General features: G+C 41.2%; 1 protein-coding gene across 6 annotated transcripts; it reads right to left on the bottom strand.

Annotated features, from left to right (window-relative positions):
* Positions 1–1,591: 1,591 nt before the first annotated feature.
* Positions 1,592–11,501, bottom strand: tnnt2b (troponin T type 2b (cardiac)). Of its 6 annotated transcripts, none has more exons than XM_020482103.2 (14): positions 11,313–11,501; positions 11,087–11,128; positions 10,938–10,948; positions 10,500–10,520; positions 8,474–8,500; positions 8,294–8,318; positions 8,132–8,201; positions 7,752–7,868; positions 6,596–6,673; positions 6,384–6,485; positions 6,163–6,275; positions 5,855–5,945; positions 5,293–5,333; positions 1,592–1,826 (listed from the first exon to the last, which is right to left on the bottom strand). In XM_020482103.2, exons 2-14 carry the CDS (start codon positions 11,113–11,115, stop codon positions 1,787–1,789), a joined length of 765 nt encoding a protein of 254 aa, XP_020337692.1. In that variant the 5' UTR covers positions 11,116–11,128; positions 11,313–11,501; the 3' UTR covers positions 1,592–1,786. The 6 variants fall into 6 exon arrangements, with proteins under 6 accessions (XP_020337692.1, XP_020337693.1, XP_031680629.1 ...); XM_020482104.2 differs by having other exon boundaries at positions 8,294–8,315; XM_031824769.1 differs by having other exon boundaries at positions 10,500–10,517.
* Between the last annotated feature and the right edge of the window lie 373 nt (positions 11,502–11,874).

Genomic DNA, 11,874 nt, shown 5'->3' with positions numbered 1-11,874 from the left:
TGGGGTTAATCCATTTTAAATTCAGGCTGTAACACAACAAAATGTAGGAAAAATCGATGGGTGTGAATACCTATGTGTGTGTGTGCATGTCTATGTCGAAGGTGTGCATCTGTGGTATGGTGCAGAAAATTAGAACAGCTGGTCAGTCAAGTTCAAGTGTTCAGCAGTCTGATGGCTTGTAGATAGAAACTGTCTCTGAGCCTGTTGGTATCAGGCCTCATGCTACGTTACCATCTGCCAAACAGTAAGAGAGATTACAGCTCGTGGCTGGGGTGTGTGGAGTCCTTTGATGCTGCGCGTCTTCCTCAGTCACTGTTCCGGGTAGATGTCCTGGACGGGTGGGAACATGGTCCCAGTAATGTACTGGGCCGTCTTCGCCATCCGCTGGAGGGCCTTGCGGTCGGGGACGGAGCAATTCCCGTACCAGGCAGCGATGCAACCGGTCAGGACACTCTTGATGGTGCAGCGGTAGTATTTGGAGAGAAACCGGTGGCGGTATGCCTCATTTTTTCAGCAGCCTTAGGAAGCAGAGACGCTGTTGTGCCGTCTTGACAAGAGTTGTTCCACGGCAAGTCCTCAGTGATGTGGAGGCCGAGGGACTTAAAACTTGTGACTTGATGTGGATCGGGACATCCTCTGCTTCCTGCAGTCAACAATCAACTCCTTTGTTTTGCTGATGTTGAGGGAGAGGTTGTTTTCATGAAACTACAATGCTAGTTCACTTACCTCCTCCCTATAGGCTGACTCTGCGTTGTTGGTTATCAGGCCTATCAGATGGTGTCGTCAGTAACCTTTATGATGGAGTTGGTGTCGTGCAAAGCCACGCAGTCGTGGGTGAACAGAGAGTACTGCAGAGGACTGAGGACACAGCCCTGGGGGGCTCCTGTGTTAAAAGTCAGTGTGGAGGAGGTGTAGTTGCCAATCCTCACTGCACCCTTTAAGGGGCAATAAGCAGTTGACTTATAATTTAATAATTTATTTGAGCTTAGTTCAACTGTCATGCCCCATTAGAACGCAAAATATAAGCTTGTATGACTCCAACGTTTGTAAACTAAGTAAATGTAAACAAATACTGTACAGCCTCAAAACATAGTTAAAACTATAATGTTGATATCATGGATGGCCAGGCCTTGCAACAATAGCTCTGTCTATGAATTTGAGAGTTGTTATATTTCCCCAGCCCCATTCCTCAGCTTTTATCGAAACAGTTGCAGAGAATATGCTTTGTTATTGTTTCAACTGCTGATTGGCGCTTCAAAGAGCCAATCTGCTGTTGCTACATCCGTTTTTGGACTTATAAATTAAACATTGGCAGGAATAACCTTTGTTGTTGTTTCAACTGCTAATTGACACTTTAACCTTAACCCTCATTTCTAAACCTGACTTTATGTCATATGTGTGTCAGGGTGAATATTTAGAATATTGAGGTTATGTGTCCTTACTGAAAGGATAAGAGATTCAAAATGGATAAAGTTGCCATAACAATGTTCAACATTTTGTTTCCTCCATTGCAACACAAGAAAGGTCACCATCTTACCTTCTTAGTCATCTATGCTGTTGATCATCACACGCGAGGAGAGAGACTTTCAAACATATTTTTGTTGGTTTATTATGATACATTTTTCCCTAAAAATAACAATCCACATAAGTTAATTCCAAATATTTTTTCGGAAAAATATTCCACATGTCACACAAGTCTTCCTTGTCTGTAGAGTACCAGGATGTCCATCGGGCAAAGTGGTATGAATGGAATGGACTCCTATGGTCTCAATTCTGATCTGCAACATTATTTCCTCAAGCCCCGTTTGCTCCTGGTCCCCTTGGTACTGAGAAGAGACACAAGGTTAGCACTGTTATATCAACCAGGCCACCCACCACCCAAGAAGACAAGTATGTCTCCAAGTGAATCCACACTCGAGCCACCTAATTACATTGCTTGAGAGGTTGGCACTGCAAGGTATGAGTGGGAAAACCCAGTACAATACCAATAGGTAAACCAAATAGGGAAAGAAAGAATTCAGAAAACAAACTAATCTTACCAAGTGTTTGGCTTTGTTGTCTTATGGCAATTGGTTTACCCTTCTCAGATACACTGCTATACTATACAAACATGGGTAATGTGTCGTATAGTAGTTAGAATGAAGAGTCGAGCACAACCGTTGTGGTCGGATCCCCGAGATGCGTGTACCACTCATGCGGAACAGCTTACAAGGGGAGGCATTCACACCTTTCATATGCATTATCAACGGTACCTGCCATGCCTTCTCCTCCTGAAATATGTTACCTTCATTCTAACCTTTGAATGAAGCCATGAAGCCATGTTCAGTGCTTTTTATGTGTGTAAGCCCCCAGGCATGTGTAGCATGGTGCAGATCATGTCCCCATACCCTGGCAGTGGTTGTTTGAATGTGATGCCCCTTTAGAGAGAAGCCAGTAAAGGCTGTTGAAAACTATGTGTCATGAGACAGGGATTAAGCAAATTCATAGAGCTTGACTCTGCGACTGAGAATAACTGCGTACTCATTTTATGTAGCTACTCTGGTGAGTGATCTTTTTGCTTTATGCTGGCAACCAGCCGGCCCCTTACTCCACATCGCCACATGTACTATGCCACAACGTGTGATTTCAGCATTCGGTTCACCTCCCCAGATATTAAATTACACACTGATGTTTTAGACAATATCGATAGTATTGATTAACACCCAGATTGTGGGATTAAGTCTGGCAAATTGGTGCAGGTCTGAAACCATTGACAAATAGCAACAGTGTGGGGGTCCGCAGCCTTATGACAGCTGTTTCATGTCCTTCTTAGGACACTTACTGACATGCTCAGGCTAGTTTAAAATGGTCAGATCAGACCCAAATATAGTGCCTTCAGATATCCTACACGAGGTATCTGAAGGTAGGATATGTTTAGAATACCCGTGTTAAGTCTCCTCTATTGTATTGTGGAGCGTATTACTAGTTGTGACCTCACAGGTAGATTCGGGGCCTTTCAGCTGTTGCAGTTCCATTGTGTGTGTGTGTGTGTGTGTGTGTGTGTGTGTGTGTGTGTGTGTGTGTGTGTGTGTGTGTGTGTGTGTGTGTGTGTGTGTGTGTGTGTGTGTGTGTGTGTGTTGATGTGCATGCTTGAATTTGTTGTTTTGGTTGTTCAGGCGCCCTATTGGCTGCTCTCTTCTCAGACCATTTTCTTTAATTAACCCCCAGGCCTTTGTTGTCTGGATCCCGGCAGGCTGGGTGTGCAACAGCGCCAGCCCCTCTCAGTTCCTCTCAGCCTGCAGCTGTTCGTAGAGTCACTTCAAACAACTGGCAACAGGCAGCGGGAGGGTGGAGGGGATGGAGGGGGCAGAAACTTGATTAGGCTCAAGGTGAGCCTCTACATTGGGACGGCTTATCAGTCTTAGCAGGGTATTATCACTACTGGAAGGAAACTAGGCATAGTATCGAGAGTTTAGAAATTACAAATACGATTAAGAAATTACAAGATAGAAAATATAGGAGGAAATTAGGATTATTGGAATGTGTTGTGTATGTTTAAGAAGCATATAGAAGTGGAGGCTTCTCAGAGGAGGAAGGGCAGGACCATCCTACTAAGTGAATTTCAGGAACATGTATATAGTGAAAGATTAAGAAAGTTATCCTTTAAAGAGAAAACTATACTATATATATTAACGTCAGCAAATAACTAATTAAAACACACTGTTTTGCAATGGTCTACAGTATCCTCAACAGCACCCTCAAGGGTAGCACCATAGTGTAGACGGAGGACAGCTAGCTTCCGTCCTCCTCTGGGTATATTGACTTCAATACAAAACCTACGAGGCTCATGGTTTTCACCCCCTTCCATAGACTTACATTGTAATCATGACGACTTCCGGAGGATGTCCTCCAACCTATCAGAGCTCTTGCAGTATGAACTGACATGTTGTCCATCCAATCAAAGTATCAGAGAATGAATCTAGTGCTGAAAGCATAAGCTACAATTAGCTAGTACTGCAGTTAATAAAGTGTGGTGAGTAGTTAACTCAAAGAGAGAGAATTCATTTCTAAAAACATTGAGAAGAAGTTTACCTTTCACTTTACCTTTCACTTAGTGTAATACTATTTATGTCAGCTAGTTGGCTAAGGCTATCCAACACTGCAACTCTTCCAAGTCAAGGTAAGCTTTCAGTTTTATACATTTATTGCCCCGGGGCCCTCTGATGTAACTGGCGAACTGCTTCTGTACACTGTAAAATGGAACGAAACAGGGAGGGGACCTACCTTTGTCCAATTGAAACTCTTGTTTTAGTTGTCCATTTTGCAACCGTTAAGATGAAGGATTACTCCCCAGCGGACTAGATGCATGCAAGACTGTGCAAGGCGGTATTGTGTGTGTCACTATCTGTCCCCTTGATGACCGCAATTTGTCTTTCAACCTGTTATAAACGTTTGTTTGTGGGCTAGGTTGTAGCAACCTCATGATCGGTATAGGGCAAATTGAAGTATCATGTAGTAACCTAAACCTACCAATGTTACATTGAGCTGGGTGAATGGAATATGAACGACAGTCAACCAATATGCTGTAATAGTAAGGTCTGCACAACGCATCACAGGGGGCAAACTACCTGCTCTCCAGGACACCTACACCACCCGATGTCACAGGAAGGCCAAAAAGATCATCAAGGACAACAACCACCCAAGCCACTGCCTGTTCACCCCACTATCATCCAGAAGGCGAGGTCAGTACAGGTGCATCAAAGCTGGGACCGAGAGACTGAAAAACAGCTTTTATCTCAAGGCCATCATACTGTTAAACAGCCATCACTAACATTGAGTGGCTGCTGCCAACATACTGACTCAATCTCTAGACACTTTAATAAAAAAAAATTGGACGTAATGAATGTATCACTAGTCACTTTAAACTAGGCCACTTTATATAATGTTTACATACCCTTCACTACTCAACTCAAATGTATATACTGTACTTTATACCATCTACTGCATCTTGCCTATGCCGTTCGGCCATCACTCATCCATATATATTTTTATGTACATATTCTTATTCATTCTTTTACACTTGTGTGTATAAGGTAGTTGTTGTGAAATTGTTAGATTACTTGTCAGATATTACTGCGTGGTCGGAACTAGAGGCACAAGCATTTTGCTTCACTCGCATTAACACCTGCTAACCATGTGTATGTGACAAAATAAAATTGGATTTGATTTGAATAGAAATAAGGCCATGCTCCTCCCTAATGTTAAACGACACACGCCGCCACTGGTATCTAAGGTCATGTCTTTTGTACTTACACTTTCTGATGATCGCTGACTCGATTCCTGAGTACGGTGACCTATATAAATGAGAGTTTTGACAGTGAACACAACCATCTACACACACACACTACATGTTAATGTTTTTAAAGGTATGACAATTGTAAAGTCTTTCTGTTGTTGTCTTTTTCGTTATGTGTCGGACCCCAGCCAGGACTAGCTGTCTCCGTCGGCGTCGGCTAATGGGGATCCTAATAAATGAAATCTTTAATCAACATCTAACGTATGTCTTGATATTTCTCTTGGATCACAGCCAATTGACTTGTCTATGCCTCCCTGTCATGTCCATTGAGATATAGTTACCAGATCTTGAATGAACTCTAGTTATAAAGAGGGCGAGGTTTTGTGGTGTTGTGCATGTTAATTTATACGAAAGCAGTGTATCAAATCTCTACTCGTGTCACAGGAGGAGTTAGCAAGGCTGGTGTTTATAAAAAATATTTTTAAAAGCATGCTTATACTTTCACTTTCATGTGAATCATATGCACATATAATTTTTCATTTCAAAGTCTAGAATGAAAAGAAAGTGGCATAATCTTACATCATATTTCTGTCGGGAGTGTTTGTACTGGAGATCAAATTTCTCTGCCTCAAGTTGATGTATCCACTTCCACAGTTCAGTAGCCTTCTCTCTATATGAGGGAGAGAGTAGAAAAAAAATGAAAATTGCGGCAATTAGGACAATCCTATAATGCTGCTCAGTGGTTAACTGAATATCTGTAGCATAATGAGAGAGTAGTCATTCATCTCGTTAGGGTGAGATTATAACATTAATAATAATTGGATAATACCCCTTTCATACTGTATATTATCACTACATGCCAGTGTAAAGCTTTTTCTCAACCATGCCTTAGTTTGTCCTCTTTGAGATGGTCAATATTCAGCTCCTTATGCCGTTCACTTAAGATCGCTCTCTTCTTCTCTCGCTCTGTTTTCTTTTTCGGCCCACCTTTCTTTTCTGTCTGTAGTTACAGTATAACAAGATGTACAGATATTAGCTATAAATTAGACTCTGGTAACAATTCAGAAAGTCTGGTGCTGTAAGGGTGTTTTTGGATGATTTCTGTCACCTTGTACCCGCTGAACTGCAAGTTGGTGAGAACCTTTTTTTTCTTGGCGTCATCCTCTGCTTTCTTCTTAAATTCCTCTTCCTCCTTTCTTGCCTTTTCCTCCTGGAGATTAGAGAATAACTACAACGTTGCCACAGTTGTCCTACCTTCTACTAATGTGCAGTGTTCACGCTGTCCACTGGCGATCCTTGTGTTGCAATGGGGACACTCACGTTTATTCTGTTCTGACGCTCCTTTTCTTTCTCCGTTCGGATCCTCACTTGCTCTGCTCTCTCAGACCTGCGCTTCTCCTGAGATACAGATGGGATAGTATTAGATTAGTTATAACCCCATCGCACAGATATCCTGTGGTATAAAGTACTTCGGTAAAAATACTTTAAAGTACTACTTATGTCGTTTTTTGGAGTATCTGTACTATTAATATTTATTTATTTAAAAAGGGGTACTATTAATATTTATTTATTTAAAAAGGGGTACTATTAATATTTATTTATTTAAAAAGGGGTACTATTAATATTTATTTATTTAAAAAGGGGTACTATTAATATTTATTTATTTAAAAAGGGGTACTATTAATATTTATTTATTTAAAAAGGGGTACTATTAATATTTATTTATTTAAAAAGGGGTACTATTAATATTTATTTATTTAAAAAGGGGTACTATTAATATTTGGACTACTTTTACTTTTACTTCACTACAATCATAAAGAAAATTATGTACTTTTTACTCCATACATTTTCCCTGACACTTGGTACTTGTTACATTTTGAATGATTAGCAGGACAGGAAAATGGTCTAATTCACACACTTATCAAGAGAACATCCCTGGTCATCCCTGCTGCATCTGATCTGGGGGGCTCACTAAACAAATGCTTCATTTGTAAATTATGTATGAGAGTTGGACCGTCTGCTTTGCTTAATATAAGGAATTTTAAATGATTTATACTTGTACTTTTACCTTTGATACTTAAGTACATTTTAGCAATTACATTTACTTTTGATACTTAAGTATATTTAAAACCAAATACTTTTAGACTTTTTCTCAACTCGTTTTTGTACTGCGTGACTTTCACTTTTACTTGAGGCATTTTCTATTAAGGTATCTTTAATTATACTCAAGTGTGACAATTGGGTACTTTCCCCACCACCTCAGATATCCCTATTTATGTATCCATGTATCATCACCAAAAGTATTTGACTAGAACTGTATGTGAGGAAATGACAGAGCAAGCAGTAGGCTATCTGAACACAGAATGATGTATCAGTAGGCTGATTGAACACAGAATGATATAACAGTAGGCTATCTGAACACAGAATGATGTAACTGTAGGCTATCTGAATACAGAATGATGTAACAGTATCTCACAATACGATCAGTGAGGTTAATGAGCTCCTCTTCTTCCTTCTTGCGACTCTCAAAATGGGCCTCGATAAGCGTCTGCAGCTCAGTCAGGTCCTTCTCCATACGCTTGCGGTGGATATCCTACAGGCAGGACAGGTTCAATGATGAGAGGTCAGAGGACATGGTGAGAAGACATGCAGGGAGGACATGGTTAGTTGCTCGAGGTAGAAGTTGAACTTAACCACAGATCTAGGATGAGATAACCCCTACAACTCCATCCTAATCTTAACCATTAGGTGATGAAAAAATATCTGTCAGTGGTTAGGGGCAACTTGATCCAACTCCAGGTCAGTATAGGTCCTTATATTCAGTATACTTGTGTAGCTACAGTGAGGCAAACTGACATCAAAGTCCACTTTCTCTCCATCTGGGATTTTGGGAGGCACCAGGCTGGTCTGAGGCATGAAGGCTGGTCTGAGGATGATACAAAACACAACAGTTTTCTCTTGGATGTGAAATATTTCCTAAACTGAGTTCAGATTACCCAAATTAATTTTGAATCTTACTTTGGTTTAGGTTTTGCCCAACCTTCTTCCCGAGTGGGAAAAATGAGAACTCAGTTAATGACATAATTAAATGTACTTGACAGAACATTCCAAAACTGGTCCATGTTTAACTTTCACACACAAATGTAACTTTCACACATTCTTTCATAACCCGGTATTGATTGATAGGCCTTCACCTACCTCCTTCCTCTTGCTCCCCCTCGGCATCTGGTAAAAGAAGTCAGGGTCAATACAATGTCAACTATGACAGATGTGAAAAGGTGCCAAGAGCAGAGACTGAACTTGAGCCATGATAAGACCCATGGAAGCCCAGGGGAACAGCGGTGCTAAACCAGATTAGAAAAAGGGTCTGTGACCTGCTTGATCACCCCTCCCCTCCCCACCCCAGCCCCTGCTCACATCTCTCCTCTGCTAGCTGTGTTGTACCTCATCCATACAGGCTTTTCTAACACATTTGCCCCGTCATGCATGTCAAACAGTAATGTTTTTTTCCCACCAAGAATGTGTTTTTTCAAAAAACAAATACTGTAGCTTCCATATTCTAAATAAAGTTTTGGATGTAATATAAAATAGAGCAAAGTGCTCACTTTGTTATCTTTAATTTAACCTGACCTCATTTTTTAAAATGTCACCTTTATTTAACTAGGCAAGTCAGTTAGGAACAAAATCTTATTTACAATGACGGCCTACCCTGGGCCAAACCCGGACGACGCTGGGCCAATTGAGGGCCGCCCCTTGGGACTCCCAATCACGGCCGGATGTGATACAGCTTGGATTCAAACCAGGGACTATAGTGACACCTCTTGCACTGATATTCAGCCTTTAGACCACTGCGCCACCCGGGAGCCCTGATATCAAGAGCCATGTAGAGCATTGAACCCTACTATCCTATTCCATCTTGAGAATATACATAATTACATTTCACTGAAACAGCCATGCTGTCAGGATCAATACAAACAGGTGAAATGTGTGTGTGTGTGTGTATACAGTATGTATAGTTGCTACTGTCAGTGTTACTAGGCTAGCTGGCTTGCATGCATGAGCACATGCAGTACTACATTCTACCTCCTCCTTCTCCTCAGCAACCTCCTCCTCCGTCTGTTGCAAAGCCAGCGCATATTGTGAGAGCAGAGCAGTCATTCTCAAGCCAAGACATGGGCATACAGAGTAGGAATATAAGCAACGCACTAACTAGAAAGGCAAAGTAGTGATTAAAGACAGAATTATAGTTTTCTGTTAATCAAAATTATTATTTCTGCCAGTTTGTCAACCCTTTTTCTCACACTGTGAATTGACTGAGTGTAACAGCACAGCTGACTTTTATTCCCTCGTGAGGATTGGTGTCCTCAATGTGAGCAGCACTCCAGGTAGAGGGATACAGCTCTCTAAAGCTCTCTCGCTGTTGCCGTCAGTGGATTTCATGCCTGAATATCAAAGGTCACCATTCATTCCTCAGTCCGAGTGCCAGTCACAGCACAGCAGTCGGTAACAGTGACTCCGTTGCTCCGCTTAGAGGGAAACATGAACCGCATCACCAGGAGTTCTATCTTGGCCCGAGATATCTATCTTGGCCCATTGTGCGTCTTTCCCCTAGGGTCCCCTATTCTGGACTACCTGACCCACATAGCACTATAACACCAACTCGAACTCCACATGAGGATGAAATATGTGCTTGTTGAAGTCAGGGACAGCCGCGCTGAAGTCCAACAGCATTGCGACAAGACGGGACAGAAATAGAGATAGGTGATGGGTAACCCAGGCACCAGCATACCTTTCAAGTACAAAATCATAATAAAACAATTCCCCAGGGAACATGCTTAGTGGGCAGGCGGAGACAGAGGCAAGGAAGGGAAGTTGGGTTGGGATGGTCGACCTGAGGGTCGAAAGACAAAAGTGGTCTGTATGGCGCAGAAGCTTATACCACAGCGGTAGCTATACAGTAGTCCCATGGCTAATTTGTGCACTCTAGTGGAGATGCCAGGGGCTTAGTGGACTCTGCTTTTTTGGTGACTCAAGCTGTAGAGGAAGCTGTGGTGTGTAAAAAGGGTAACAAAGTGGCAGAACTAATAATTGCTTCAAAGTTTTAATTCAGACAATTCAATAATGTCCTTTTACATTCAATATAATAGTATTACATTATTGGGTTTTTATATTAAATAGCCTACTAAAATCACTGGTTCTGAAAGATATTGTTTGTAATACATACCAACAATATCCTCCTCTCCTTCTGACCACATGCACAGAGAAGGAAGATCATTAGGTTCAGTACCAGCCACATGTGAAAGCAGTACATGAACACAACAGCAGCATGGACAGCTATGTAAACAAACAATAATAAATCAGTATAAAGTATATTTTACACTAAACTGTATTTAGACACTCACATCAGCAATTACTTGTGCCTAGATTATTCTTAAGCGTTCTGTAAAAATCATATACTGTGTATTAGCAATGGATAAGCAATGGATAAAATTCTAAACGATTTTCACTATCCCCCATAATGAAACGTTGACATACTGTACCTGTAGCTGCACCTGAGCCCTTACTGCATAAAGTACGTCTTAATTCACAGTACTTAGTTATATCAGCATTTAGTTATGTTGTTTTTCCCCAAGATAATATTTGAATTGATGCCATGACTTACGTTCTTTCTCCCTGAAAGAATAACAGATCAAAAGAATTGTTATGATCCAATTCCATTATGGAATCACTCACAAGCATTGATCAACAAATAAATAACAACTGGTAGACAGAATACAGATGATTCAATTGATGAACTGGTCATTTACTTACTCATAGTCAACCTCTTCTGTGTCTGACATCTTTAGAATTTACCTGCGTAAATGTGTGTGGAGTACCATGGAAGAATCAAAGTAAATATTCCCTGTTATCTATAAAATGCATAGTAATTCATATTATTTTACATAGTGTACCACCTATAAGCAATAGAGCCAAAGAGTTAAATTGTTTCCTGCATAGAAATTGATTCTGTATGTAAACACACAACATGCAGACTTACCCAGAGTGGTGCAGTGTGGGGTTGAGATGGGGGGACAATGTGGGATTGTATTGTATACCAGTCTCTGTTGGAACCATAAGCTTTTAAACCCTGTTGAGGATCACATGGCCCTCTCTGGCTGTGTCTACGATGGGTGGGCAGATACCCGCTAACAGATGGTAGCCAGCATCACATACAATGAGTAAACAAGTGTTCTCCGTAGGCTTCACTTCAGTCTATTTTTACATAGACTGGGACTGAACAACCCTAGATGCTCCCAAATAGGGATGAATGTCAGGTTTGGCGGGGAAAGGGAAGGATTAAGTTTATGCCCCCTTACATGCACGAATGTACAAAAGCAAGCACACCCTCCCACAGAAATGTACACTTACTATGTTATGTTGACCTCTAAGTGCACGTTGCACACACACACACACACACACACACACACACACACACACACACACACACACACACACACACACACACACACACACACACACACACACACACACACACACACACACACAGAGAGAGAGAGAAAAGCATTCGAACAGGAACATCTTACTTAGAAATATCACTT

The sequence above is a fragment of the Oncorhynchus kisutch genome, linkage group LG5 (genome assembly GCF_002021735.2).
Source record: "Oncorhynchus kisutch isolate 150728-3 linkage group LG5, Okis_V2, whole genome shotgun sequence".
Classification (NCBI taxonomy): domain Eukaryota; kingdom Metazoa; phylum Chordata; class Actinopteri; order Salmoniformes; family Salmonidae; genus Oncorhynchus; species Oncorhynchus kisutch.
Note: the sequence above shows the minus strand (reverse complement) of the source record. Positions and strands in the feature narration are given on the sequence as shown.

Excerpts from the sequence above, each read along its gene's own strand:
- tnnt2b (XM_020482103.2), bottom strand. The coding sequence starts at position 11,115 with ATGTCAGACACAGAAGAGGTTGACTATGA. Across the intron at positions 8,501-10,499 it reads AGGAGAGGAGGATATTGTTG|ATGCCGAGGGGGAGCAAGAG; the intron begins GTATGTATTACA and ends TTCTTTTACCAG. Across the intron at positions 6,674-7,751 it reads TTAACCTCACTGATCGTATT|GAGAAGCGCAGGTCTGAGAG; the intron begins GTGAGATACTGT and ends TCTGTATCTCAG.